Source organism: Passer domesticus, chromosome 15 (assembly GCF_036417665.1).
Source record: "Passer domesticus isolate bPasDom1 chromosome 15, bPasDom1.hap1, whole genome shotgun sequence".
Lineage (NCBI taxonomy): Eukaryota > Metazoa > Chordata > Aves > Passeriformes > Passeridae > Passer > Passer domesticus.
The window spans coordinates 3,963,511-3,991,370 of NC_087488.1; the positions used below are offsets into that span (position 1 = coordinate 3,963,511).

The window sequence follows — 27,860 nt, forward strand, 5'->3', positions numbered from 1 at the left end:
TGCTGGGTTAGAAGGTTTCATGTCTGAGCTGTAGCAAGCTGTTGGCAGCACAGTTCCTTGGCTTGAGGGCAGCCCGTGCCCTCGTGGATGCCATGTGCATAACAAGCAGGCAAAAGCACTTCAGGATCAGCTCTGAGATTATTTGACTTCCAGCAGTTGTGCAAAAAATTCAGAGTGCATGTTTTATGCAAAGGAGAAGTGTTGGGCATAATCCTAATCCTGAAGGAATTAATTTTATAGTATTTTGTGTAGTCAAGAATTCACTCTTTGATCTCCATGTGCTTTTTGAGACTCTCTTTTTAGGTTTATTTTCTCTTTATTGGCTTTATATGTTGCCTCATATAAGAAGGGAAAATATATAATGGATCTTTTAAATATTTGTAATATCTGTTTGCTGGCATGCAAGGACCATTGTTAACAGGTTGCTGAAGGCAATTGAGTGATGTTTGAAGAAGGAAAGGTAAAAAATAAAACACTGAAACATGGTTTGGGTTTTATCACTGCTCTCAACACCTCTCCTTCCATGGATTAGGAAGTAGGAGAAACCATACCGGGTGTTACCATGGTTTCTAGCAATCAGCAATAGAGAAAAAATACCACAAAAACAATCCATGTTCCACTTCTGCTCAAAATCTCATGCAGTTAATGGTCCCCATGGGTACTAAAATGCAGCTAGAAAAGAGATGTTTGGTTTGACACCAGTTTTTGCTGATCTTCAAAAGATTTTGTTAAAGCTTAAATGGGGTTTCACCATCCAGCAGCTGACAAGTGCATGTTGTTCAGTGGGTTGTGTTATGGCAGAAATTTAAATCAACAAATATGTTGATGCTTTATCCTAAAAAACCCGAATAATTAACTACCTAATACAGAGTTACTAAAATAATTAATAAAAAAAACGGTTTAGCTGGCCTTGTTGAATCATCAGAAATATTTTCTGTACTCATACTAGATAAGATTGAATCTTTGCCAAAGAGTTGAAAAAGTGGGGAAAATTGGTTACCCAGTAGTGTCTTGCCTCGCCTCTTTTTAAGGCTCATCTGAGAACACTGGATTTCAAAGATACTCAGCAGACAACTCTGACAAGGTGATAATAATGCTCTCCACTGCTGTGTTAACTCTGAGTTTAAGCCTGGTCTTACTCAGTGGAGTAAGCGTGGTGTAAAATGGCATTGGAGCCCATCTCTGAATGAACTGTGGAGCTGAGAATGCAGCTGTGTGTGGTACTGCTCAGAGCCAGGAAAGGCTGCTGGTCACAATTACACCAAGTGCTGTTGTGCAGGAGGCAGCAGGACTCTGCAGACTGTTGGAGGAGCAGAAATTCCCCAAAAGAAATATTATAAATTGCAGGAGGGGAAAAAAAGAGGGGGAAAAAGAAGAAGAAGAAAAAAAAAAGGATTAGACTCAATCTATTTGTAAACTGGATTTTAGTGTTCATGCTGGTTCACATGCTGCTACGCAGCACTGACAAAGCTGAGATGAAAATCACAGTGGGACCCTGATAAGACCCTGGAACTGGAAATCAAACATTAGTTACTGAAAAGGTAACCTAGGGTCTGAGGTGTAATGCCTTCAAATGACTTAATTGTGAGTTAAAATTGGTATCAAAGCAGATGCTGCATCCTTGTTTGGAGTGTTTTGTCTCATCCTGCTAACATTTCCAGTGTCCCCCCTGCATCTTGCTTTGTACCACAGCCAGCCTTTATTAGATGGATGGCTTTCAGAAGATGTGCAGCATTACTCTGGCATGTAAAAAAATTCCATTAATTAAGGTAACAAGTGAGAAATATTTTGATTACACAAAGCTCTTTGGGAGCAAATTAGCAAACTGACGCCTTATGGTGTCCACATTTTTGTGGTGTGGCCATATGGAAAAATGAGCCACTGAATTGAGCCAGTCAGTGTTCCAATCTCATAGAGAGAAATTAAAACTTTGATCAGTTTGTAGCCAGCACTGCTGCCTCGTGGATGCACACAGACTCAGGCAGTCTGTGCCTGTGTCTGGGAGCTATGTGAATGAGTTAATTCATTTACAGAGCTGACAAATAGCTGTAAATGAATTTTTGGGCTCCAGCTGAGGCAGAAAGTTTATCTGCAAAGGAGGTTTATTAGATCTTGCAGTGACAGTGGAAGTCCCCCGGTGTGTGTCTAGCCCAGCTTGTTACTGTGCTGAAGTTTATTTTGTTGCTTTGGTGCTGTACCTGGTCCTTGTGCAGATTTGTGATGATTACTGTAGATGGCAGCAAAAGCTAAATAAAATACAACGATTTTAAAAATTAATTAAACCCCTCCCTGCTGCTGTCCTGAGTGTGCATTTTGTCTTGGTGCCTGCCAGCTGTTCTTGAGGATGGAAGCAATTATAGGCAGCAGAAGCCAAATTAAATTACATATTGAATTAAGGTTTCACTCACAGGCAGTTGGGGGTTTGTGGCCATGTTGGTTCTCGGTTTGTACTGTCTCAGGTACCAAAAGCCAATTTTAAAGCTCTCTAAATGATCTCTGAATTCCCCTTTCCCCCCTGTGTGTGCCATGGTGTCAGCAAGGAGCAGCAGCAATTCTGAAAAATGATAATGCCTTTGGGAGTACTTTTATTTTTCCTCCTGTAATAAGTGTGCTGTTTGCATTCTTTCATTACAATTAAATGAGTTCCTCTTTTATTTTTAATGTCCTTCCTTGCTCTTTTCATGTGTTGGATGTTCTTGGTTGCTACTTCCTCTCTGCTCAGAGCACATAAGGAAAAATGGTTTATTGTGCCATCGTGCTGTGAGCTGTTCAAGAAGACACAGGATTTTCTCTTGCAATCCTTCAGAATGCAGGAGAAGCACAGGGCAGCCTCAGGACTGGCACTGGCCTGTTGGAAGAGGTGGCAGGATTTGGAATAGTGGATGGGTCTTTGTTAAGAGACCCCACTCCCAATGTTAAGTTTATTACACAAAGCAAAAGCTGACTTTTAAATGCTGAAAGGGCATAAACCCTGAATGGTTATGGGTGAACTTGAGAGCAGGATTTAGGGGCAAGCAATAAATAACAAATGTAGCAAAAGGTCCGTATGTGATGAGCAAAATTGCTTGAAAAGAATGAGCTGTGAGAGCTGGGGGTCTGCAGTCTTTGTTTTTACTCTGAAAACCATAAAACTCAATTTTCTGCATGGTAGACATTTAAAATTAAGCAAAATGTAGTGCATCAAAATGACCCTGTGCTTTTGAAATATTTCTGAAATCCCTTTAAAATGAAAAAGAAGGATGGCAAAGTATGGAACTGCTGTTTGACAATTGTGCTCAATATGTGATGAAGGTGGGCACAAAGCTCTAGGTATTAAAGCTTATGAATGTATTAATGCACTGCTTTGGGGGAATTAAACTTTAATATTGATGATAAACCTTCCATAATAAAATGTGTGGAGAGTGAGAGTAAATCTCTCTAGCTAAGTCCCCAAACTATTTAAATAACTGCGTGCAAGCTGCAGCATCTCCTGAGATATATTATAAATGAACTTCTGCATACGAATGTACCTTGTGCACAAAGTGGTTTTCCAGCAGAGTTGCTTTCTGCTCTGGAAAAGAGACTGTCCCACATGACTGTATTTCTTTAAAGTGATTGATCTCTAGCATCGATTGCACAATATTTCTCTCCAGATACACATCATTCACTACCCAGAGTGCATCCCTGTGGGAGATTCCCTCTTGACTGCTTTGAAATGGTGTGAAATTTCTGCAGTGGATTTCTCTGCCAGCCTGATGTTGTTATTTTCAGATAACGTTATGGAAGAGATATTGTAATGCTTTAAAATATGAAATGCTGAGGAGATAGAGGAAATTGTGAGTTACAATGATCTGCAGTGTAGCAGCAGAGTACTGAACAAACATGTCTGGAAAAAAAATCCCAAACTCGTTCTTCCCATCAAGCTGGAGGAGGAAAAGGTCATTTTAGAGAGTCACTGTGGAAAGTGAAGGTGTTCTGGAAGTTGAACTGCATGGAGACATCCAGTCTATTTATTACTTTCCTACCAGAGTACAGGAATGTAAAATTTGCCTTTAGAAAAGTTTGTGTGATGAACTCAGCCGTACAAACCTTAGGAACAGTTAATGACTGGAGCAGCTACACTGATCTGCTGATCTTGGGATGTTGCACTGTCAGTTTAGATCTATATCTGAAAAGTAGAAGAGAACTGTTATCACAGAACTGCAGATTTCAGAGGGTGTCAGCAGAACCTTGAGGAAAACAAATCTGCTCTTGCTCCATTTACAAGGTGGGAAGCTTAAGGAGAGAGTCCACTGTGCTTCCAGTTGTGGCAATTCAGGAAGAAGAAGGTAAGTTAAAGCAGGTGACAATTCTGGAAGCCAAACCCAGGTACATATCAGCCCTGACAGAAGAGCTTTTTGCAGATGGTTGTCAATAGCAATAACACAGCACTGAAATGTTAACTGCTACTCTGGCAGCTTTTATTTCAACAGCTCTACTTACAAGTGTGGCTTTGTTTATTTTGGTGTATTGGGTTATTGCAAGTATTTTATATTTTCAGTTTCTGGGAGTGTGGTACCTCTAGCAAGTTGAGCTGAGAAGTCACCAAAGGATTCCTAGTGCTGTGCTAACTTAGAAAAAACTTCTCCCTGTGATTAATTCACCTTTCTGGGAGATGTCCTAATGACCTTCTGAGTCAACAGAATGGCCATAGAAACGTGGCAGCCTTTTCATTTATACTTTTGCAAAGAGAAAGGCATTTCTTAATAGTGATATTGCAAGAAATATATTTTTTAATTTCTACTTAACAGGAAATCCTTATGTCTGATCAATTCAGGGCATTTTGAAGTAGTCATTGCTGCTTCTAAAGTTAATCAAAACTTACTGCTGTGTAAGAAAAATCAATGGAAAACAGATTGAGATCATATAAGGATAATTCTGCTGCAGGGCCTTTCTAGCTTCACTCATCAATAAGCAGGAGACTGAGTGCTAAAATTTTCATGTGTTTTCCTGTTGTCTTTATTAATCACCTGAGTGCCAAATCCTCCCATTTACCAAACTTCATGATCTCTTTTCACTAACAGGGTGGGGGTTTTGTGATGATTGGGCCATACAATTTTGCCTACAGGATCTTTCAGAAATTTCAAGGTGTTTTCAATGCAGATGCAGTATTGTGAGTTACAATTAGATCTGGTTGGAAAGGACACTTGGATTGAGAGTTCATTCTGGGCAGAAAGGGCAGGGAAGCTTCCTAAAGGTGTTTCAGTGTTCCATTTGAACAAACCCTGAATCTTGAGTCTTGGTCTCTATTGTATAAAGTTGTACTCTGATTGTATATAATTATAGTCTCTGTTACTATATAAAGAATATGTAATTATAGAAAAAATATTCATATAAATATCAACTATACTATAATAATCACAACAATAAATGTACATATGACATATTCTCCACATGTACATATTTTATAGTAAAATTTTTTGGCTATTAAGCATCTTATAAAATAGAATGTTGGTATTTCAACAGGTCAGACTGCAATGTGATTTATGGTTAATGGCAAACTAGAAGTGTGCTTTGCTTTGACTTTGTGGCATGTCTGTGCAGCCATTGTCATTGCAGGCAAATAATTGGCAATGCCATCTGTTCCAAATGCAGGCTGAACCTCTGCATTGTGAATTTGGGCAGAGTTAGACAGTTATTGACTTGGAAAAATGATTGAAAACAGGATTTGCCTAATACACTAATTACTTTCCATTAGATGATTATTTTTTGTTGTTATTGACCTTTTCCTGCACCTCTCCCTATACTTGTGGGCACACTACACTGGAATTTAAACAAACATTTGATGGCAGGCTGTGAAATTCCTCATCAGCTCTCAGTGTTTGTCTTCCTGAGGGCTCTTCAGTGGCTCCCTGTGAGTGTGGTTGACATGGATCACATGCCAGCAAAAAATACATTACTGCTATGGAAAAATGAAATTTCTCTTTCTTTTCTTTCAGATATGTTTTATTTAAACCCTCTGGGAACAAGGCAGAGCTGTAGTTTGCTTTTAATCCGAGGAGCTTGTCATTTCTTCTGGCTTCATTTATTTGTGCTGAGGACAGGCAGCAATTGCTTCTGTTTGGGTTGTCCGTGTGCTCCCACTGGTCAGCTAAACCAGGCTGCCCAAATGTCTGTAAAAATAGAATTGATGTCCTAATTAGTTGTAGTTCAGAAGAGTTTTGTGTCCTGTTGCTAGGCTATGACAAAGAAAAAGGAATTATAGCTTGTGCCTATTCATAAAAGTACTGCTCACATTTAGCAAAGGATTTTGGGACAGTGGAAATAATGTACTTAATGTGCCCATTTAAAAATGGTCACTATTGAACTTGCTCTAATTATGCCTTTTTAATTATTTTAGGAAACATATTAAATAGTCTTTTAACTCTGCAAGCAATCAACAATCAAAATAGGTAAATACACAGATATTTGCATGCATTTTCCTGTGCATATCAATATGCCACAAGAGCCTACTCAGTGGAGTGGAACAGCATCTTTGGAGTCATTAGGAACCACTAATGTGTGGTTGAATAATGATAATTCTAAAGACCTATTTACCTGATAGATTTTATGGCCCTGATGGAAATATCAGAAGCTAAATAACAAAGATTTTCAAATGTCCTAACTATTTCTAGAAGACCTAATTGTTCCTAAGAACAATTTACAGTCATTTACAATTTACATTTACAGCTCCATTTGCAGTCAGCCTGGCAGGCTGCAGATTTAAGAGGCTGAGGATGTGTAGGGATGAATAATCTGTTTATGATGCATGGCATGCAGCAGCATGGCACCCTGCAGTCGTGGGGTAGAAAAAGTCAGGAAAAATGCAGCTTTCTTTAATAAAAAGGGGGAAAAGGCAGGTATGGCTCTGTAAGAACATGATTTAGGTGTTGGTTTCTTTGCATTCTCTTGGCACAGAAGTTGTGTGCCCCAGTTAAGGATCACTAAAGCCCTGCCCAGGTGGGAGGAAGGTGAGCATGTTCAGCTGATGCAGCTCCTGTTAAATAAGGACTGAAATATTCTGAGATTCTTCATTCAGGAAGGTAGGGAGGTCTGTATTAATCCAAAATTTCTAATAATTTCTCATTTTCTGTTAGTGATGTTTTTTGGGCTGTGGCCATTGGCCCTCAGGTGTGTGTGTGGGCCATGTGCAAACACAGCCTGGGTGCAGTGCAGGTGGCTCTGCAGGGCTCCAGCCCCAGCCTGCCTGTCTCACATCCCACAGCAGATGTACAGCTGTCAATTCTGTGGCTTCCAAACCAATTTAATGACCTTCCCAGCTGCCAGAGGCCCCATCCTGCCCAGCTGGGGCTGGAAGGGAGGCATCTGTCCCCAGTACCCCTTTGCAGCCCATCTGCAATGGCATTTTCAGGAGTTTGGCTTCTCTTCCACCACACAGCCTGAAGTTCTTTGAGAGATAATCCATGTTAAATATAAGGATCACTGTGATGTGAGAGCCCTGATTTATTTAATTAAGCCAGGTCCATCCAGGTAGTGCCTAGGAATCTGAATTTGCCTTTTAAGAACATTTTCCCATGCTTAGGAGTTTTCCCTCTTTACTTCAGCTACAGATCTTTACCTCTTACCACATAAATGATTTACCACATAAATCATTAAGTAGATCTCAAATCTCATGTCTATATTGCTTGAAACTGTGTATTAATTTACATTTTTTTTCCTTTTGTAAGACAGGAGGACTTTTTAATTTTATTTTTAAAGAAATGATCAGTGAGAGCTGAACTCTGCTGTGACACTGGCAGCACTCGTGGCGTGGCTGGGCAGCTGCCGTGCTCTAGCAGATGTTTGTTTTACCAGATTTAGTCTCTCTATTGTTTTCCCAAGCTCATTATTCTACCCGCTGTCTGTTTCCCTTTGTGTTGACAAGATCCAAGGCAAAGATCCGTGCCAGGCACAGAGGAGCCCAGGTTTGTGTGTCCCAGGCTCCTGGGCATCACTGCTGTACCAGGGGAGCCCAGCCAGCCTTCAGGTGACTTTGCTGCTGCCCAGGCTGCCTGACACAGCTCCACTGCAGCACCTGCTGGCTCAGAAGAACCTGAGGTGGAGAAATGGCTGGTTTTCACTTCCAACCAAAGAAATATTTTCCTCCATTCATAAATCATCATTTATAAAGATGGTGATTAAATATGCAAAAGTATTCATCATGCAAATAAAGAATTTTTTTGTTACGGCATGGATAACTTCAAGGATGTTTTGTTTTTCTCAAACTGTGGTACTAATGAACATAAACTAAAAGATGTTTGCCAAGAACACCTGTAAAAAGGTGCTGATTCTACTACAGGACACATCTGATTTTGTTGGGCTGGAAAAGACAGCGCTTTAGGAAACCAATCCATAATTTGAAGTATATTTCATTTTATTTCTCGGATTTCTTTTCCATGTTCTAAATCTCCAGTGACTTTGGTCACCTTTGCAAGACTGAAGAGATAACCAGGCTTTAGGAGTAGATGAAGAACTCTGTAATTGCCAGCCCATTGTTTAACATCCACTGCTCTTCCAGAGATAAAACTTTAGGAATAGTGGTGTAGGTAGGTACAGATTAGGTGTGTGTGGAGTCCAAATAGCAGAGTAAAAACTGCAGATACTAGGAATAGAACAAGGCAAGTACAGACTTCTCTGGATCTCATTATACAGGAATAGTCTTCTCATTAGCTCACTTGACTCAAGTATTTCTCCTGCTGGGTTGCTATTTCTGGGTTCAAAGTGGAAAAAAAAAGGACAAATAATGTGTTTGCTCTTTGCTGCCATTAGTTGTTAATTATATTTAGAGAGATATTTCTACAAATAAACCCTGTCTGCATGGGTGTGAATGTATTTCCATCTGTATGAGCAGCAGTGCTTATTTGCTAAGAGTGGAACAGAGTTCCTAGAGCAGAGTGGCCATGAGGAACTTGACATTGGAGCATGCAAGAAGGGTTTTCCTGTGTCCTTCACTCAGAGAATCCCTGTGGCTCAGAGATCCTGGATCCAGAACACATCCAGGATCTCCACACACAGGGCTAGGAGTACAAACTACGCTGGGAGTTGATAATCTGAAAGACTGAGCAGATTTTAAATTTCACAGCTGTCTCTGGTTTTGTGGGCCAGCTGAGAACTCTGCATCTGAAGGGAGCTGCAACTGGGAGTTGGTGTTGGAGCCAAAAGCTCCATCTGTGGTTGTGCTTTCCAGGCTGGAATTAAATAACCAGCTCCTGAAAGCTGAATAAAGCTCATCTTTGGGAGTTTTGAAATGACCAATTGCACTCAGGAACAATCCTCTAGTACTGAGGGCTGGCTTGCCTAGGTGTACATGTTGTTAGAAATAAGTAGTTATGGAAATCCTTTAAGGTTTGATCCACCGATGCTAAAATATCCCCAAAGCAAAGAGGTCTGTAAATACGTGTGCATATCTGTCTATGAATATTAATGATTCAGGTGCTGCATCACTTTCCAAAATTGTTGAAAAATTCAAGATCTTTCACATTCAGCCTCACCTTCAATTCTTGTTGTGCATTGTCTGCCCAAACTTATGTAAAATAGTAACTTTTATTCATTGTATTACTGTGTGTGAGTTAAGACTGAAAAAGAAGGGGTTGCTGAGATTAAGGAAGAGGAAAACCTCTGAAACTGTTCTGGCAGTCTTTAGATGCAGGAAAAGTTGCTGCAGAGACTCAGGTAATGATGATAATGCAGATCCATGGGGGAAAGAGCAAATGGTAATGGGCTTAAATTGTAGCAAAAGAGATCGAGATTTGGCATTAAGAAAAGCTTTCTAAAAGAAATGGAATAAATGAATTGGGGAAAATGGAGTTTTCATAACTGAAGGCTTTTAAAACCAGGTTAGATGGATGGCCCTAAGGAATGACTTGAGTTGTATATCCTGCTTTTTGAAGTTAATTAACTGTCTTATTCTTTTAGCTCTTATTTTATTTTCTTTGATCCTGTTTCTTTCTCTTTGTGAATGTTGTAGTGTTCAGAAAAAGTTCTTGGTCAAACGTACTATCAAAAGAAAACAGTTCATCAAAAACATTGTTTTCAATGGCAGTAAACCCCCCAGATATTTTTTTGGTTACTTTCATTAAATAATCAAAGTCAAGTCAGCTCAGTTAAGTCTTGCTCTGGAAATTCAAGGTTTGTTTGCTTTTTAATTAGAAAAAATCTCTAATTGTAAACCAGGTGTAGGAAACTCCTGTTGCCCATTGCACTGCTGTTAACCTTCTTAGCATCTGCAAGGTGGAGCCAGCTTTTAAAAACCCTGGACAATCAGTTAATTATGAGAAAAAAGTTCTTGTGAGCTTTGGAGCAAAGCAGTGGCTTTTGTTGAAGGCTGGCTGCCATCACCAGGACACCTCTGTAATTATCCTGGAGCAGCTCCTGGGTCAGGAGCCCGCCCTGGGCTGGGCAGTGGGACTGATCTGTTGTTAAAGTGAGCACACTCCTGCCACACAGCTCCTGGCTCTCTCCCTGCACTCAGAGCTGGGAATGCCTCCCCTGGGGTGGCTTCTGCACCTCCTGCCCTGCCAGCAGCAGCTCCAAAGCTGCAGCACCTCAGCCCTGGATGAGTGATGAGAACACGAGGCCGTGCCTGGAGCTGCGGCTGGCAAAGCAAAAGCAAAGCATTGGGCTTGAAAACAAAGCTGATTTCCTTACCAGGATAGGGGAAGGGGCTTGGTAGGGAATATGATTATTTGTGGTAGTTAAACAGTGCAATTCCATCCTGTTTAGCTACAGCAGACTCACTGTGCTGAGTCACTCCTGATTGCTTTATGCAGAACATGCTCTGCCTGTGCCTAAAGAGGGTTATTAAAGACTGCTGAGTACAGAGAGCTTTAACAAAGAGATCTCAGAGTAAACACTGACATTTGTTACTGCCTCTGTTTAGCACTGCTGAAGGTCCCTGGGAACTTGGGAAATTGAGCTGTCAGATCTACGAAGATGAAATGAAACTTTGTTCTGTGGCTTCAGTCCCTCAGGAAAGTTTTTCAGGTCATTTAGCGTTAGTACTGTGAGGAGAGCTTATTATTATTATTATTTTCCTAAAAAATTATTCCCTTTTGTTGACAAATACAGAGTGACAACTTGGCATTGCTGTTAGTCCATTTCTGTTTGGTTAAGGCGATGCCTGAAGGACTGACAAGGCATTTTGCAGGCAGCTTGCCTGGGCTGTGGGCAGGACAGGGTGAGTGATGGGTGTCAGATGGAACCACTGCACCAATTGACTTGTAAGCTGTAATTAAGCACATTCACAGGATGACTTGGCAAGAAAGCACAAAATGTTCTGGGAGGAAGATTCACTTCTCACTGTTTCCAGGCTTAAGCATGGCTGCTGTTTGAAAAAGAGGGAGATTCAGGGGAACAATGGAATGACAGTGAAGCCAAGGTTTGACTCTTAGACTGGGCCTTGACTGCAATTTTGTCAGTCTAATTTGCAGGGAGGAAAACCCTCAGTGTTTGTAGAAGTCTTCTTAACACTTTCTTTGGATTGCTGCTCTAATGAGTTTTTGTAAAACGTGTATATTGTATTGCCAAGCAATTTCAGAGATATAAACATGGGCTGTTTAAAACACAAGTTTCCACCCTAAAAATATTAGTTGTGAATCAGAAAAACCCCAAAAGGCTTCTCAATTTTCCTAGTGATTTTCAATTCCATGACTAAGGGCATGGAAAGGGCTCTAGGGACTTACAAATAAGGGAAGAACAGCTCTGATCAAGGATTGCCTCTCAGGATTCCATGTTGTATGAACCTGGGGGAAGAGGGAGCTGCCATCACAGCTCTGGTCAGTAATTTGGAGTTAGTCCTGCTCCGCTGGGGATCCAGTTCTGCCGGTTTTATCTGTCCCTCATTCCTCCTCCTCCCCCAGCCATGCAGGCAGAGTGGGGAGGATTCTGATCTCAGCCTTCCCTCCAGTGAGAGCAGAGCTGGGAAGAGGGAGCTGCTCTCTGCACAGCCCTAGGTGCTGAAAGACTAAAAATGTAACACAGGCTTAGCATTAAATTCATGTTTACACCTTCAGGCAGCTGCACTGTGAACAGTGGAGTTGCAGTGCTTATCAGTACTTTTCTGAATATAAAGGGGCATTATGGCTTCTGGTATCAAGCCCCACAATCTGCATGCAGGATTCTTTTCCTTTAAGACGATAATCTCTTTTCCATTGCTTCCTCAGTGCCTGAGGAGTGAAGGAGTGAAGGCCAAAACACGAAATGTGCCAAAATCCACTGTTCCTCTGGACATGCAGAAAGAAAAAGTCACCCTTTATTACAGAGATGTTATTTACAAGCTGACTGTTGTTAATGGATGTTTCATCACATATAAAGAAAATAGTTTTCTTTGGGACATTAATTTTTGGCTGTGTGTTCATTTTCCTGAGTGTCCTTTTCTGACAGGCACAGCCAGTACTGCTGCCAAACAGTGAGCTCTAATACTGCTGTGGCTATTCTTTAACTAGATGCCATTTGATTTATAATCCAATAACTCTAATTTAAGAATCAGTAAGCTCCAGATAACAGAGCAGGTCCCAGGGAGAGCAGCATCCCATGTAAATTCAGCTTTAGTAAATAACCAGGGAGCTGGTTCTGTGTTTGAAACAGACCAAAACACCAGGAGCCAGTGCTGGCTGCTGGAATGTACCTGCTGTGAGTGGGGGGATGTTTGGACAAGCAAAGGAGATATAAAACATAGTTAGTTCATCTGGATCTGCAACTGGTTGGATTTCAGCTATTTCCTGTGGGCCTGCAGAGGCAGACAGGTTTGCAGGGACTGAAAGTTGTGGTGTTGTCCTGCCCAATGCTGAATTTTCAGTACTGGAATTGTGGTGTTGTCCTGCCCAATGCTGAATTTCAACCCTAGGCAGACAGGACCCACAGCATAGCCCACATTTATTTGAAACAAATATTCAGCCTTTTCTCCTGATGCTGTCAGAGCAGACCTGCAGCTGCACTTGTGGCTGTCAGGAGCTGTGCATGAGCTCTGGGGTGGGATGTTCTCGTTCATTTTGAATGCAGTCACAACTCTTTGCTCCAAGTTCCAATACCTTAGAGCACTACAGAGACACTGAAAATTCTGGCAGAACTCATTTGCCTGCTGTTATTCCAGGTTCCACAACATGCCATGGAACTGTCTTGCCCCCATGGCAGAGAGCAGTGGGGTGCTCATGGGGAAGTGATATGACGATTTTTGCCTTAATTTCTATTCTTGGTGCATCCATTCTGTGCATGTCTCAGCACTTTCTCAGGGCATCTCCCTTCCTTCTTTCTGGTTGCTATGTTTTACTGCTGTTTTTCTTTAGCTGACAGGTTCTGTGGTACATTAGCAGCAGCTACATAATTTCATAGCTTGTATCCCTTCATAAACTCACTGTCCAAAGTATTATTTCCTTGCAAGAGATATAGATTTATTTTTCTTAAATATACAAATTTTAAATTGCCCTCAGGACTTGAGCCATTTATTCTTAAATTGAATCTTATTTATTGTAATCCAGTTCCAACTGATAGAGCATTCCTCATATTATTCTGACAGAAATAAACACGGAGCTGAAGTGCTATCTTGGCAGAGTTATATGAGCTTGTAATAGCTGCATGCAACTGAATTTTCATTTCACTTTTATTTATTGGAAAGCTATCCTAGGATTTTGAATTGATTCCTCACTTTTGTTTGCATTTATATGTATTTCTTCAATAAAAAGAAGAAATTTCCTGTTATTTCAGGCCTCATCAACCTTCCTGAAAAATAACATGAATGCTAGTATATAAGGAAAATTGAAATACTTAACTGTAGTTTTGCTATCCATGCCAGAAGAAATCTGCTAAGCCAGCAAGTGTTCAGGGCAGAAGGTGGCTTGGAATTGCAGGAGTGGGTTGAAATGACATTCAGAGAACAGGAATTATAATGTTTAACAAATACCAGGTGGTGCATATGTTAAATTGTCCTGTGAATGAAGCAAAGCTAGGATTACAGTACTCTGGGGGAGCTCCCCAGGCCTGGGCAGTGCACACAATGCTGCCCTGACAGGAGCTGAGGGAAGGCCACTTGTCAAAACTCACAGCACAGGGTGTGATGCAGTAATATTTCAAACATGTATCTTCATCAGGTCTCATTTCAGAGTCATGGAGATGAAGTCCATGGTGTGGGCTCTGGTACAGGAAGGAAAGATGAGCATCTCTGGACAGCTAGATGATGCTCTGTGGGGTCCCCCAGGGAGCTGAGAAGCACTCAGCTGTGCTTCCTCAGGGCATTGAAAGCAGAGGGCTTACAGCCACTATTTAGCCTGTAACAGCTGCTAATTCTCCACAGCAGTGAAATATTTATATTTTGAGTCATGACTCTGTCATGTTAGACTAGCAGCAGTCCCTTCAGAGGAGATTTAAATGCAGGTATATAGCAAAGACTGGACAGATATATCCTGGCCTTCTTTTCTGAAAGACTCCATGTAATGCTTGTTAATTTTACAGTAATATAAGAGATACCAGTTCTAAATAAGTGAACATCATAGTAACATAATTGTTCCCAGTAATGTAACCCTTATATTGATTATTTTCTGAACTCTCAGTACTAGAAACTTGATCATAGCTTGTCTAAGCATTTTGGGGCAGAACAATGCAAGATGGGTGATGGATTGCTATAGCAGAGTATTTGTGCACAAATATTTTATATACATATATATATATCTATATAATATGTGCCAGAGAATCACATGAAACGTATATTCTGTGAGGACCATCCTGCAACAGTGATCAGGCCAGTAATACATTTAAAATATAATCATTGACTGAAAATTCTGTAGCATAAGAAATATCTCTGTGCCTGGGGGAACAAATAATGTGGATTCATCCTGCTGATGATGAATCTGATCTTTTGCCTTTAAATCCACTTAATGAAAATATTGGCTAGTTGGTGAATTAAGCATTTCCTGATGGGCTGCCATGGGAGAATGTTCCTGTGAGATTTCCATCATTGTTCAGGATTCTGAATCTGGTTCTTCGCACCTGGAAAGGATAATTTCCCATTAGAAAAAGTTCCTTGTGTGTCTTACACTTCTCTTTCTGCTGGGCATCTGAAGTTAGTGGTTGTTTCTTTCAGCTTTGGTCGATGAAAATCAGGAATCATTGGAAATGTTTTCCCAGGCTGTTTGGAGTAGAGATACAGCCCAGCTGGGTTTATCTGAGCTTCTAGCAAAGACAAACTTTTGATTTCTTATCTGAACTCAGCTGTAGTGTCACTGGGGCTGTACCAAACACTCCCTGCAGCCAGGGCAGGCTTGGTTTGCTGAGATCCCTGGGGACCTCTGCTGCTGTTCCAATGCAAGGGCAAACTCCAGTGATGATTATCACTGCTCTGCAGATTCTGCTCCTGATTGTCTCCTAATACTCCCAGATAAATGTTCCTGAGTGACTTGTAGGTTACTGAAATCTCCTGCCTCAGTAAACCTAAAGTAATTCTGCTCAGGAGATAATGGGCAATGTCAGACATGCTCATCTGTGCCCTTTGTGATTGCATTTTGAAAGTATTTATTTAACTCTCCACTTGTTTTGTCTTTTTCTTCACCTTGATTTCACAGCAGATCCTGCAATAATTTACCCACTTCATGGACTGCTGGAGGATTAGGAAATACAGAATCATTCAGTTGAGCAGAAGTAGTTAGGAATATTCTATTCTCCATCTTTGGGAGACATCTGCCCCTGTTCTTTACAGGGCTTCGTTGTTCAGGATTCTGAAGCACCTTCTTGGCATGTGGAAAAGATAATTTCCCATTAAAAAAAAATCTCCTTGTGTATCTTACACTGCTCTTTCTGCTGTGCATCTGAAGTTAGTGGTTGTTTTTGTTCCTTCACCTCAAACAAATAAACCCTTTTGAAAAAGTTGCTATTTTCTTGTGTTTCTAATCTTTTGAGCCCTTGCACAGCCATGCCAGGGTTCTGTTTGTTTTTCTACTGTGGAATCTCATGCTATTAGACACATTCAACTGCAAAATGAGTATTTGTATGATTTTAGATGATATAACATTAATATGCTTATCACTCCTAGTAAATCTCATCCTTGTTTCTTGATTCACTGAGTCAGTATATTGGCAGCTCCTGACACACAGCCATTATCCTTGGCTTGTGATAGTGGGATTTCACAGAGAAGTTTGCATTAAATAGGATTCAGGACCATGGATTTAAAAATGAAATATTTTCTTATATCCAATAAATAAATGATTTTTTCCTGTGACTTTATATTTTCCAATTTATTTCTATGTAACCTTTGATTCACTGAGTGTTATCTGATGGAAAAGGGCAACATTCCTTTTTGCTGGTGCATCATCATAGGGGAATCATTATACTCTATAAATATATGAATATATCAGAGTTGATTAAATTATATTTTGATTATTTGGTGAAATGTTTTCATCCAGATAAAACTGCAAAGACTATATATGTATAAAACAGGCTCCACATTCCAGTGCTAGCTATGAATTGTGGAACAGGGATGGTGTTGTGTACTCCCTGCTCTAAATGATAGAGCTGGGGTTGGTTTTCTCTTTGGGCGCAGTAGGAAGGTATTTCTGCTGTATAGAACAAGAAGTGAAGCCCCTCAGTAATTCCAGATTCATGCAATAATTGCTGGGAAGGCCTTGGACACCAGCTACTATTGCCCACCAGTTTGAGAGAGAGCTCTGCTGCTGTCATTGCTGCATGGAGCATTGTTCTTTGTGTGCCTGGGGACACCTGGGGGGTTCCATCTCCTGGATATCCTGGAGCAGAGCTGGCCTATAGCTCTCCTAGGGAAGCCACAATCTGTTCCTGGTTTAAAGGGTTCCTGTGTTAGACCGTTTTCTGTAAATTGATTTAAATTTGCTGTCTGCTCAGCCTTGTGAATCCTTATGTTCTCAGCCCTTTGCAGAAGCCATCAGGACATTGTTTTATTTTCATTAGAGAAGTCTTACAGGAATATGAGGTCCCCTTTCCAGAATATCTGAATATTTGCTTCATTCAGGAACTTATGCTGCTTAGGTATTGATTGTCCAGATTATCTTCTGCTGGGAACCCAGAGGAACAAATAAAAGCCTGTCAGGAATTTTGGATTTTACAAGGCACCAGCAGTGCTGTGAATTGGACATGACAAAGGAAAAGTAGTTGTATTCATCTTATGGGAAGGAGCACAGTGACCAGGCCACCCAGTCCTGGGGCTGTGGAGCTTTTCTGTTCCAGCCCAGAAAGGTTACAGAGTTCGAGGCAAACTTTTCAGGAGAAAGGCATGGATGTCCAGCTCCTTTAGAGCCATTAAATGCAGTCTTGTGCTACAATGAGAGCACACTAAGTGTATTTAAAAGAAAGATTGGACGGTTTTTGACCAGAAGAGAAATGGATTTCCACTTAAAAGTGGAATAAAAGAGAATATTTCAAGTAGTTTCTCTTTTCTGAATTCTAGGATGGGCAAAAAAAACTCCATTATCTTATTTTCTAATCCCAGTATCTGCCATTCCACTCTGCTTTCCAACAGAAGGAAAGATTTCTTCTCGTTGCTATTATTTTTTGCCCTTTTCCCCTTCTCTGAAGCTCACCTTGAGGCTGCTGACCCTTGATGGATCTAAATGCTCCCAGCAGGGAGCTGGGACTCCCTGGATGTCCCCAACGCCTGACAAGGCACAAGCTTCTTGCAGAACCAGACCCTGCAGGCTCCCTGGGCTCTGTTTTCTGCTGCAGAGCCTGGTGCTGATGTTGAAGAGGAGTGAAGAGGAGGGCCCTGCTCTGGCTCTTGTTTGCCAGCCCCACTTGGTACCTGCAAATCACTGCACTGTACCATACAGCACCCTGATTTATGTGAGACATCACGTACTGATGCCTTTATAGACAGCAACTTAGTGTTTCAGAGGAGTCTGCATGTTACAAAAAGGGCAGCAGGTGTTATTTAGACTAAATTGACCTTGAAATTGATTTCTTTATTTTATGACTTACTGAGGGGAGATTAATACTTTTTTTTTTCCTGCAGCCTGAAACAATTTACATGGTAATAGAAGGCATAGTCAGTCAAATAAATTGCTGGAAGTAGTGGTGTTCCAAGAAAGAAAATATGGATCTTACTTGCATTGATTCTTTCTATCCCCAGGGAGTAGCTAAGACTTTTAACACTGGGGAAAGACTGCCAAAATTTATTTTTCCCATTAAAGTCAGAAGAATAGAAAGTAATGTCTGTTAGCTGACATTTAGTCCAAACTTCCAGTTGGAGGGGTAGGGAGAAGGCTGTGCCCCACATAAAATTTAGGGAGCGTTTTATTGTTATTTCTTGATTTCTCTAAGGGCAGATGGGCAGTAATGGGAATCATAAGAAACTTCTGGAAAGCCTGGCATGGACACAGCATAGCTGCCCTTGGTAACAGAACAGGCCCTGAAAATAAAATAACTTGTAAATGGTTGTTGCAATTCCACCTTCAAGTACCAAGTAGAAAGCGCCTCAAAATACAAATGTTAATGGAAACAAGAGACCCAAAAGAAATTACCTGGAGGAGGCACTGATAGGAACATGAAGTGTAGCTCTACAGGAGGGAGAAAGTTTTTGTTTATTGTGCTACTGCTGCGTTGCAACTGTGTAATTTCCATTTTCCTGTAGCCTCCAAGACAAGTGCATAGTTAAATGATTTGTCAGTGGCACAATACTTTGCATAACCTGAACATGTTCCAGATATTATTATGACACATTACCTGAAAATGAGTGCTAAAGTAACTCCACAAACCAATTTTTTGTTTGCTGTAAATACAGAAATGGTGTAGAGGAAAGTGTCTTATATGTGAAAATCATTCTGATGGGAATTAATCTCCTTTGTCTATCAGAGCTGAATGCTGCTATTGCAGCTGTGGTGAGGGAATGGTGATTTCAGCCTGGGTGATGCAGGGGGAGGAGAAGGGGCTTTGGTGGATCCCAGTCCAAGCATCTGGAATTACTGGGGAAGGGATTTGGGCTCTTGCTAACAGGTTTAGATTAGTCTGGATTGTTGTTGGAATTCTCTGCCCAACTAAAAACAACCTATACCTGAGGAACTTTGCTATTTTTGCTTTTATTTTCTGGTTCAATGTGCCTGGATTTTCACAGGTGGTAATAGGGAGTTATTAATAGGGAGCACAGCACGAGCTTCCCAAGGAGCTGTCCCACATGCAGCATTGGCCTAAAGCTGTTTATTAATTTGTTACTGCTACACAGAGCTGTGCAATGCTTAGAGATTAGCTGGGTTGGGGGGAAAAAGAAGTGTACTTGCAAAATAGCTGCTTAAAATGTCATATTTATTTGGAACTCGGGGCATTGCCTTCTGGAAAAGTGGTGTGAAACAAAATGTGTTGTCTCTGCCTGCCTGCCTCTCCTAAGGAGTTTCCCAGGAGAAACAGCCCTGCAAAAAGGTTCGTTTGGATTGCCCCAGTCCTTCCTGAGCACTGTGAAGCTGTGATCCCAGGGAAATGGTGCAGCCTGAGGAGCTCTGGAAGCAGAGGGGAAGGAAATGGGCAGGGAATACCAATAGCTGCACATCCATCCTGCATCCCGTGTTTGCAAGGCAGGAGCAGGGCAAGGGCTCTGGGGCAGCAGGGACACAAGGGAGGAGAGTGACAGGAGTCAGCTTGAGGAAAACCTGGAAAGGCAGCAAAGGCACAGCAGTGGGTGTGGAGGCACTGTGGAACCATCCAGGGCTGGCATAGAGAAGGTTTGCTTGGTGGTTTTCTTCAGTGTTTCTCTCAGTCTGCAGCTTCTTAGTGGACAACAGTGACTGCTGTCCTCTGTGAGAAACATGGAATTGGGCTGCAGGGAGGTGATTTTGGTGGTAGTTTATCTATTTATACCTTGTGAAGTCTGTTTGTTGGCACTTCCTGTGAAGGAGATGGTGTTTGCAATGGCTAGATTGAATGGGCAGTGAGGGATACTCTAATTCATACAGTTCAGAGACTTGGGATACTCAGGGTGAAGGATGGAGAATTGCTACCAGCTCCCTGAAATATGATCTGTCTCCTGGGTCATAGCACATCTCCTGTAAATAAAGGCTTTAGCAGCTTTATATATGGAGGCATGCTTGATGATGATAATTAAAAAAAGTTTGTAGCAGTTACTCTGCTGTCTTGGATAGACAGGCCTCAATTTCAGCTTATCAGACTTTAATTCCCAAACAATAGGGGGAGCTGTGCAGCTTGGCTTGCCATTTAAATCTCATTTTTATTGACAGGGATGGCATGAAAAGAGGAGGCCAGCCCTGGGAGACCTTTTCAAAATACAAATATGAGAGTAATAGCTGTATTCATTAGGAAAGAAGTAAGAATTTGGCATGCTAACTGTTTCTAACATATCCTTTTAAAATCAGAACTGTTTCAATCACTGCCCTGAGTCTTGCAGCTGAATCTATTGCACCTCTGTTTAGACATTGGCACTTCTCTCAGCTGTTAAATAACTTGGTTCCTGTATTGTAGTAACAGCAGAGTACTCAGCATGTTCTCATGCCCAAGCCCCAAACTTCTTTGTGACTTGTGGAATGCCAGCTGGGCTGTAGGAGAAGCTTCCTGAGGGGGTAGCAAATGAGGGATTTTACATTGCTTTAGGGTGGACCTAGATGGAGATGTGACACAAGAATGGTGAGCCAGCATAGCCATGGGTGTGCCTCCTGCACAGCCTGTGCTGCAGGGCTTTGGAACATCACTTACAGGGCTGTTCAAAGCAGGAAATAAACCATGGTCCCTCTGATGGGATGGAGAGTCATTTGTCATCAGATGCTGAGAGAATTTTGAGGGGCTGAGAAACTGTCACCCAAATCTCATGTGCAGGACTGGTTCAGGAAGTGCAATGGAGCTCACCCCCGAGTTTCTGAAAGGCAGAAATCCTGTCCTTCCCACCCCACTGCCTTCCAAAAGAGACATCAGGCTGCTGCCTTCCTTTGGGATCATTATGGTAAAACCAAAAAAGTGTGTAATTTAGTCAAAAGGGTCTAAGGCACAAGATGAACAGCAATGAAAATCTCCATAATCAAATGTTTTACTAATGGCACCTCTGAGTCTAATCATAGTGGTGCTCAATGTTGGTCTTTATTCCTGATATGTGAAGTGCCATCTATTATCTTTAATCTGAATATTTTTTCCCTTTTTTCTCTTTTCAGGACTATAAATCAGATGCTATGACTCTGGTTTCCAGTGCCAAGAACGGTCCTCAAGGTCCAGTAAGTAAAGCATTTTGCTGAAAAGATTAGATTTTGTAACTGAATTTAGATCTTCTTTTAAATTGTTTCAGTCATCAATCACTGGCCCTAACTGTTACCTGTGACACCTTGCTGCTTTTGAAGTGACTGCACTTGAATTGGCTTAAATGTTCTTTAATATGTGAATATGCAGTACAGGGAATATCTGTCTTAACAAAGAGAGGCCAAGTGATTAGAATTGTTGCAGTTGGGTTCATGAAGAGCCCCGTGGCTCTCTCTGTGTGTGCTACAAACTGTGTCACCTGCACACTCAGTCTGGGCTCCAAGCTGTGTCACTGCTCTGCAGAGGGGGATAAAACCAGAGGGAATGGGAGGGTGGGCTACAACTGGAAGCACTTCTGTAATTCCACGTTACAGTGAGGAGGGCAGGTACAAAAAGAGCAAACAGAAGTTTGGGTGAGTTCAGAGCCATGCAAGAGCAAAGCATTCACAAGGGCAAGGCCCTGCTGCCTTGGAAACTGAGCAAAGGCTGGACCAAAAGGAATCTGCCTTATCCTGGCCTAAAGGTTGGCTATAACCTACCCTGTGTCTGTGCTGCATGCTCCATTTTCTGTATAATGTCCCATTTTGGCAGGAAATGTGTACCCCAAACCAAGGTTATGCTGAGGTGCTGTGGATTTACAGCCCCTGTCTGATTTACAGAGGGCTGGTGATACTCAGCAGGGGCTGATGTCACTCAGAGTTAATCATTCATTGCAGTAAAGATCCTTTAATATTTTCTTTGTCTCTCTAAAGCAGTAATATTGTGCTACAGGGCCTTTCCAAGTGCCTCTCCTTGGATAGTGCCAGAAACTGAAATGATGTCACTCTGTGAACACTTAGTTTGGGTATTTCCCCCCCTCTTTTTCTGATTATCTAATCTGTATCCCCTCACACTCGAGGCTGTAGGAGTGTGGATTTATGCCAGAATAAGGAAGTAGTATTTTGAATGTTCGGCAACCCCCTTCTCCCTGTTTGCAGCATGATTAATGATGTTTTAAACATGAACATCAAACATTAGCAGCTCCCTGAAAGGAGGAGGTGGTTGGACCTTCTCCAAATGAACACTGTCTTTCAGTTGGAAATCTCTGGCTTGGAAACTGCTTAGTCACACCAACGGAAATACAAAAATATCTTGAAAAGTGAAAATGTGTACAAGAGGTTTTTAGCTTCTCTGATGATTTGACAGGATCCTTTTTTTACCCTGTATAGTAGGTTTTGGAAGAATATCTTTCAATAATTCTTCCTGCACTGACGCTTCTTGCTGGAATATTTTGCTGCACAAAGTCACAGCCTTTCTGTTAGTTTGGCAAAAGTTAACTTTGTGAATGATGTTCCGAGAGGTGGAGGTTTATTTTTAGAAATTTGGATTTTTGTACTTCATATATTTGCACCGAAATTAGGTTTGTGTCAGTTAAAAATGAATATTTTGAAGAATGATGTAGTGTTTCTCTGGCTGAATGTGTTCTCTAAACTAAAAAATGTTTTTACAAGTGCAGAACAAGATTTGATGAACACCTGTCATTTGCTACTGAGAGGGTGGGGGCTTTGCTGAATTTTTTGGTCAAACTGTCTCAGGGAGTTCTATTTTTCTTTTTGTTTTTCCCCTGTGATTGAATCCTTTTGTTGTCTGTAGCGAAGTATCCTCAGACTTTGAAGTAGTGATTTAACAAACAAGATTTCAATTGTCTTCCTTGAGCCTCAGTAGCTTGGACTTTAATTTTTTTTTGCTTATTTTTGAGTGATGGAAAGAGTTCTAAAGGTACTTTTAGCAGTGCATTTTAATGTATTGAAGAGGTTTGTCTTGGAAAGAGGAAAAGGTTTCCTGTTTTCCATGATATTTCTTATGCCACACTACAATGGCATAAAAATAATGAGTTAGGAGTTGAGCTTATTGCTCTTGAAATTACACTGTCTCTGTTGTTGCTTGGAAAATTGTTTGTTGTGATGGATGAGGAGGAATACGTAGATTTTTCAAGTGTGTTGCCAGATCATTGCTTATAGAACAGTCTGGTAATAAAAGGAGAGTTGACAGATGAGAATTCAAATGGACCTGAGAACGAATTATTGAATAATGCCCCAGTTCCAGGGCCTGAAAAGCTTATTTCCAGGGTTTTTTTCTTTTTTTAAATAATTGTTGGCTGCTTTTCCTGCTCTTAGTGACAGATCCTATATGAAAGTCTAATGCAGCTCAATCTCAGGCTGAATTCACTTCTGTGTTACATCCCTGAGACTGCATGGAAAGAGATGGAGTCACTGTGATATAAAACTCCAGCAGGGAGTCAGATCTATCAAACTTCATGTTTCCTGATAGCTGGAGCTGCCTAATAGATTGTTTGTTAAATAATTCAAGATGTTTTCATTAAGCTGAGTGATTGAGTCTTTTAAAGCCTTTCTTTTGTTCTTAAATCTCATCAGGCAGTTGGTTCTACCTGCAGAGCTAAGAAAATCTAACTGCAGGAATTATTACTGGAAGCTTTAGGAAGTTGTAAAATTAAAGACTCTGCCAGACCATGGAGGGATGGATTTGGGCTGGATCCTTGGATTTGTGTTCCTTTTTCTTCTGGTTTCCTCTTAGTTCTGCAGTCTTCTATCTGCAGCTTCACAGTCTTTCTCAGGCTGCTTTAAATTCTCCTTCCTGCTTATTAAAGGTTTATGTTTTCTAAAGTGCCTTTGCCTTTCCCCCAGTCTCCATTTCTCCCACTCTTGTCTATATATTGATATTTGATAACAAATATCATGTACTGTTTTTTAATCAAGAAATGTTGAGAAGAGGTAGTGGGAGTAAAATAGGACTCTTCAGGGTAATTCAGGAGGGACAATAATGATTTTTGCTGAGAAATAAAATCGCTGCAAGAATTGCTGCCTGTGATCTGAATAGAAATGTGATAGTACCTGAAATTACTTCATCTGTACTGCTGCTTCAGGAGGGATATCTATTAACTGGGGATAATGACTTGCAAAAAAAAGAAAAAAAGGTGCATTTCTTTAAATTTCAGATTCCTATTGAATGGAATGTGTTAGCATTCTTAAAAAAATATTAAATGAATCTGTCACTATCAAGGAGAGAACAATACGAGTGAAAGCAAAAATAAGTCTTCCCTGAGCATCATCACAGAGCATTTGGATAATGGCTTGGGTGGGAGGGGAGAGTCTTCTGCGCAGGGGGAGAAGGGAAAGTGCATTGTGCAGGCGTGTCAAACAGTAACGTAGAGCTGATCTGCCTTGTGCCAGTAAAACCAGCAAATCCAGGGAATATCTGGCTAAGTTTGGTTTTATTTCTCAAACTCGTCTGTGCTGAAAATAGAGGAAACTATCTCATCTACTGAAAAATAGAGAAAGTTCTTTACAGCTCTGTCATGAGGATCAGAGAGTGGTTTATGATGAATGGAATACAGCATGAGGGGAAAATTTTACCTGCGATGCTTATTGTGGGAAGATTTTGCAGTTTTCCATCCAATTACTGATTTGGGAATGCAGGCAGATGAAATGTTGCTGTGTTAATGCACAGCAGATGGGAGAAGTCAGAAGCAGGTACAGAATGCTGAGTTCTGCTCCTTCCACCTCCATCTGCTCACAGTGTTTTGCTCCCGTGGCAGTGTGTTTTTATTCCAGCAGAGGAATTGGCCCAATGGCTGGAGGTCACAGCCATTATTCCATATATTATGGAGAATATTTCCACATTTTCTGGAAATGTCTCATTGAAAATACTCCAGTATCATTTAAATGATGAGACAGTGTTACTATTAGTGGTTGTATAGGGAAAATGCTCAAATTGGAAATGTTACTTAGTGATGAATGAAGTTAGGACAAACCAGTTATTCTTAGATTGAAACTCCTGTAATATATTGACCCCTTTTCCCTGTTCCACCAGCCTGTACTTGTGTGTTGTTATTAAATCAGGTGCTGAATGTTGTTTATCAGAGTTAACCTTGCCTGGAGTGGTAATGGTGTGGTGTCTACAGAGCTGGAGCTGATTTATTATTCCTAGAGAAGCAGATCTCCAGGATAAGTTGACACGGTTGAGGTTTTGAGCTTCTCATTGATTAAAATTGAGTCAGGTGTCATCTTTTCTGGCAGGGGAGATGAAACTAAGAAATTGCCCTGTTCTCTCAGCCTTCCTTCATTTCACCATTAGAGATTCTTCTGTGTTAGTGCTTTAGCTGAAGAGGTGAGAGATTAAATAAAATAAGAATAAACCATTTCCAATAGCAGGAAATTCAAGTGCTAACAAGCAGGTGAATCCAGAGAGCTGCTGAAATGCCAGGTATGGTTTGATAAAAGATTCTTGAATACTCGTGATTCTGGTAAGGAAAGAAAAGCTGGAGTTGGACAGCAGCTAAACACAGACAGACAAGACATGTCTAAAGAAGAAATGGAGTTCTTTTAAAAGAAATTGCAGAGAAAGAAAAGGAGAAAACCAAAAGTCTTTGCTGCTATTATTAATCAGATTTTGGTACTTCTAAATACTGGGATTCAGTAGGCTTTCAGGGAGGGGCTTTCACATGCTCACAATCTAAGAATAAAGGGATGGAGGTGAAGAAAAAGCAGGAAAAGGCAGTGTCTGCACCAGAGTTGTATGAAAGGTGAGCAGAAGTTGATGTTCTTCACTGCCAGCAGGACTGAACTGGTTGTAGGGTGCAGTGTGCTCCCAGAGATGCTGGAGGGACTGTAACAAACAGGGCATAAAAATCCATTTCATACAGCACTTCTGTCATTTCTGCTTGCATCATCCAAGTGAGACTAAATGGGAAGTGATCACTTTGCTTTGCTTGGTCTTTGAATCTTAGTTTTCAGTCAGGTTTTATGAAAATGTGCTATTGGGAGAATAAATGAATACAATTATTGATTTGCATAACAGTTTGCACAGCAAGACTCTTAACCATCAAACAGATCTGTTCAGCTGTGGTGTGGGAATCACATCCCATTCACTGTGATACTTTCATGTGTCTTAGAGGCAGATAAATCAATGCATAATTATCTAGTTCAGATAGTATTTTTCAATTTTTTCTTTTGCATTTTACCCATATTAACAGCGTTTGTAAAGTATTATTACCCAGGATTTGAAAAGAAAACAAAACCAAGCAAACAAACACCAAACTCGAAAACCTGCTTCTGGAATCCAGAAATAGAAACTTTGGAGAACTCTGATGAGAATCAGAATTTCTAGTTCTATTTTATTTCTGTTTTATTTTTATTTTATTTCTATTTTATTATTTTAATAAATAAAATTTATATGTTTGATTAGATTATAATATTATATTACATTATCATATTATACTATTATATTATTACATCATATTATTGTATAATATAATTATATTAAATATTATATAATTATATTATATTTTATTTATATACTTATATTGGTTCTATTTTTACTAATATTTTATTTCGAATTTATTTTTACCTAATTTTATTTAATTTTATAATATTTTATTTTATTTTATATAATTTTAATTTATTTAATTTATATATCAGCATGAGGGATATAAATTAGAGTTACCCCTGCCAATGTTTCCTCTTAACAGCAGTGCAGTCACTTGGACAATCACAGTGTGATGTGCATTACGGACAAGTTTGTGGGATAAACCTTGTGAATTCCAACAGGACGGGATGCGGGGCAGAGGGAGCAAGGCAGGAGTTGGTGTTTGCCCAGCTGAGGTCTCGGCAGGGCGCTGGCCGAGCCCTGGGTACCGGGAGGTGCCGGGGATGCTCGGGGATGCTCGGGATGCAGGAGGCATCAGGAGATGCAGAGCGCGATGCCAAGGTGCCACCTAGTGACAGCCGGCAGCAAACCGCGCCGCCAGGGCCCCGCACTGCTCCTGGCACTGCTCTCCAGAGCGCAAATCCGGCCGCTGGCACGGCTCTCACAAGGTGGGTTTTTAAATCCAGCCACTGGCACGGCTCTCACAAGGTGGGTTTTTAAATCCAGCCACTGGCACGGCTCTCACAAGGTGGGTTGTTAAATCCAGCCACTGGCACGGCTCTCACAAGGTGGGTTGTTAAATCCAGCCACTGGCACGGCTCTCACAAGGTGGGTTTTTAAATCCAGCCACTGGCACAGCACTCACAAGGTGGGTTTTTAAATCCAGCCACTGGCACGGCTCTCACAAGGTGGGTTTTTAAATCCAGCCACTGGCACAGCACTCTGAAGTTGGGTTTTTCTGAAAATGGTTTGCACTCCCCTGAGCTTGTGTTAGTGTGGGACCATGTGCTCAGTGCCCTGGCTCTGGGTTTGCTGTGCCAGGGCAGGCACTCGGCTCACCCCAGCTCCCCAAAATGTGGGTTTGGTCAATTTGGTGCAGTGGTGCTCTCATCTGGCAGAGGACAGATGTAATAATGGTGGAAGAGAAGCTTTTTTGAATATAGAGCATTTAAAGTTTTGATTTTTAAAACAACCTAGATTCATTGAAACTTGTGAGTATTTGTAGGATTTTTCCTGTTCATTATTGAAAGAAAAATGCTATTTTAAAATTCCTGCTTAAAAATAGCAGGTTCATAAAATGGGTTTATTGCTGGGAATTTTTTTTTTTTACTTTTGCAGGGAAAGCACCAGTTTGACTAAGACTGAAATGAGTTGCCACGTGCAATGGTCTGTGTTTTTTGCTGGTAATAGATGTGGTTTGCTTGGAAAGAATAAAATCTGGGAAGAATCACTTCTGAGGCAGTTAATTTTGTTCTAGA

The 27,860-nt window shown here is 40.9% G+C and overlaps 1 protein-coding gene across 13 annotated transcripts in view; it reads left to right on the top strand.

Moving 5' to 3' along the window:
• RBFOX1 (RNA binding fox-1 homolog 1) overlaps positions 1-27,860 on the top strand; it is a 1,139,646-nt gene that overhangs the window by 109,038 nt on the left and 1,002,748 nt on the right. For all 13 annotated transcript variants that reach the window (XM_064390362.1, XM_064390361.1, XM_064390359.1 and 10 more), the window contains exon 2: positions 21,096-21,155. In XM_064390362.1, the coding sequence (XP_064246432.1) occupies positions 21,096-21,155 (60 nt within the window). The remainder of the gene's footprint in view (positions 1-21,095; positions 21,156-27,860) is intronic.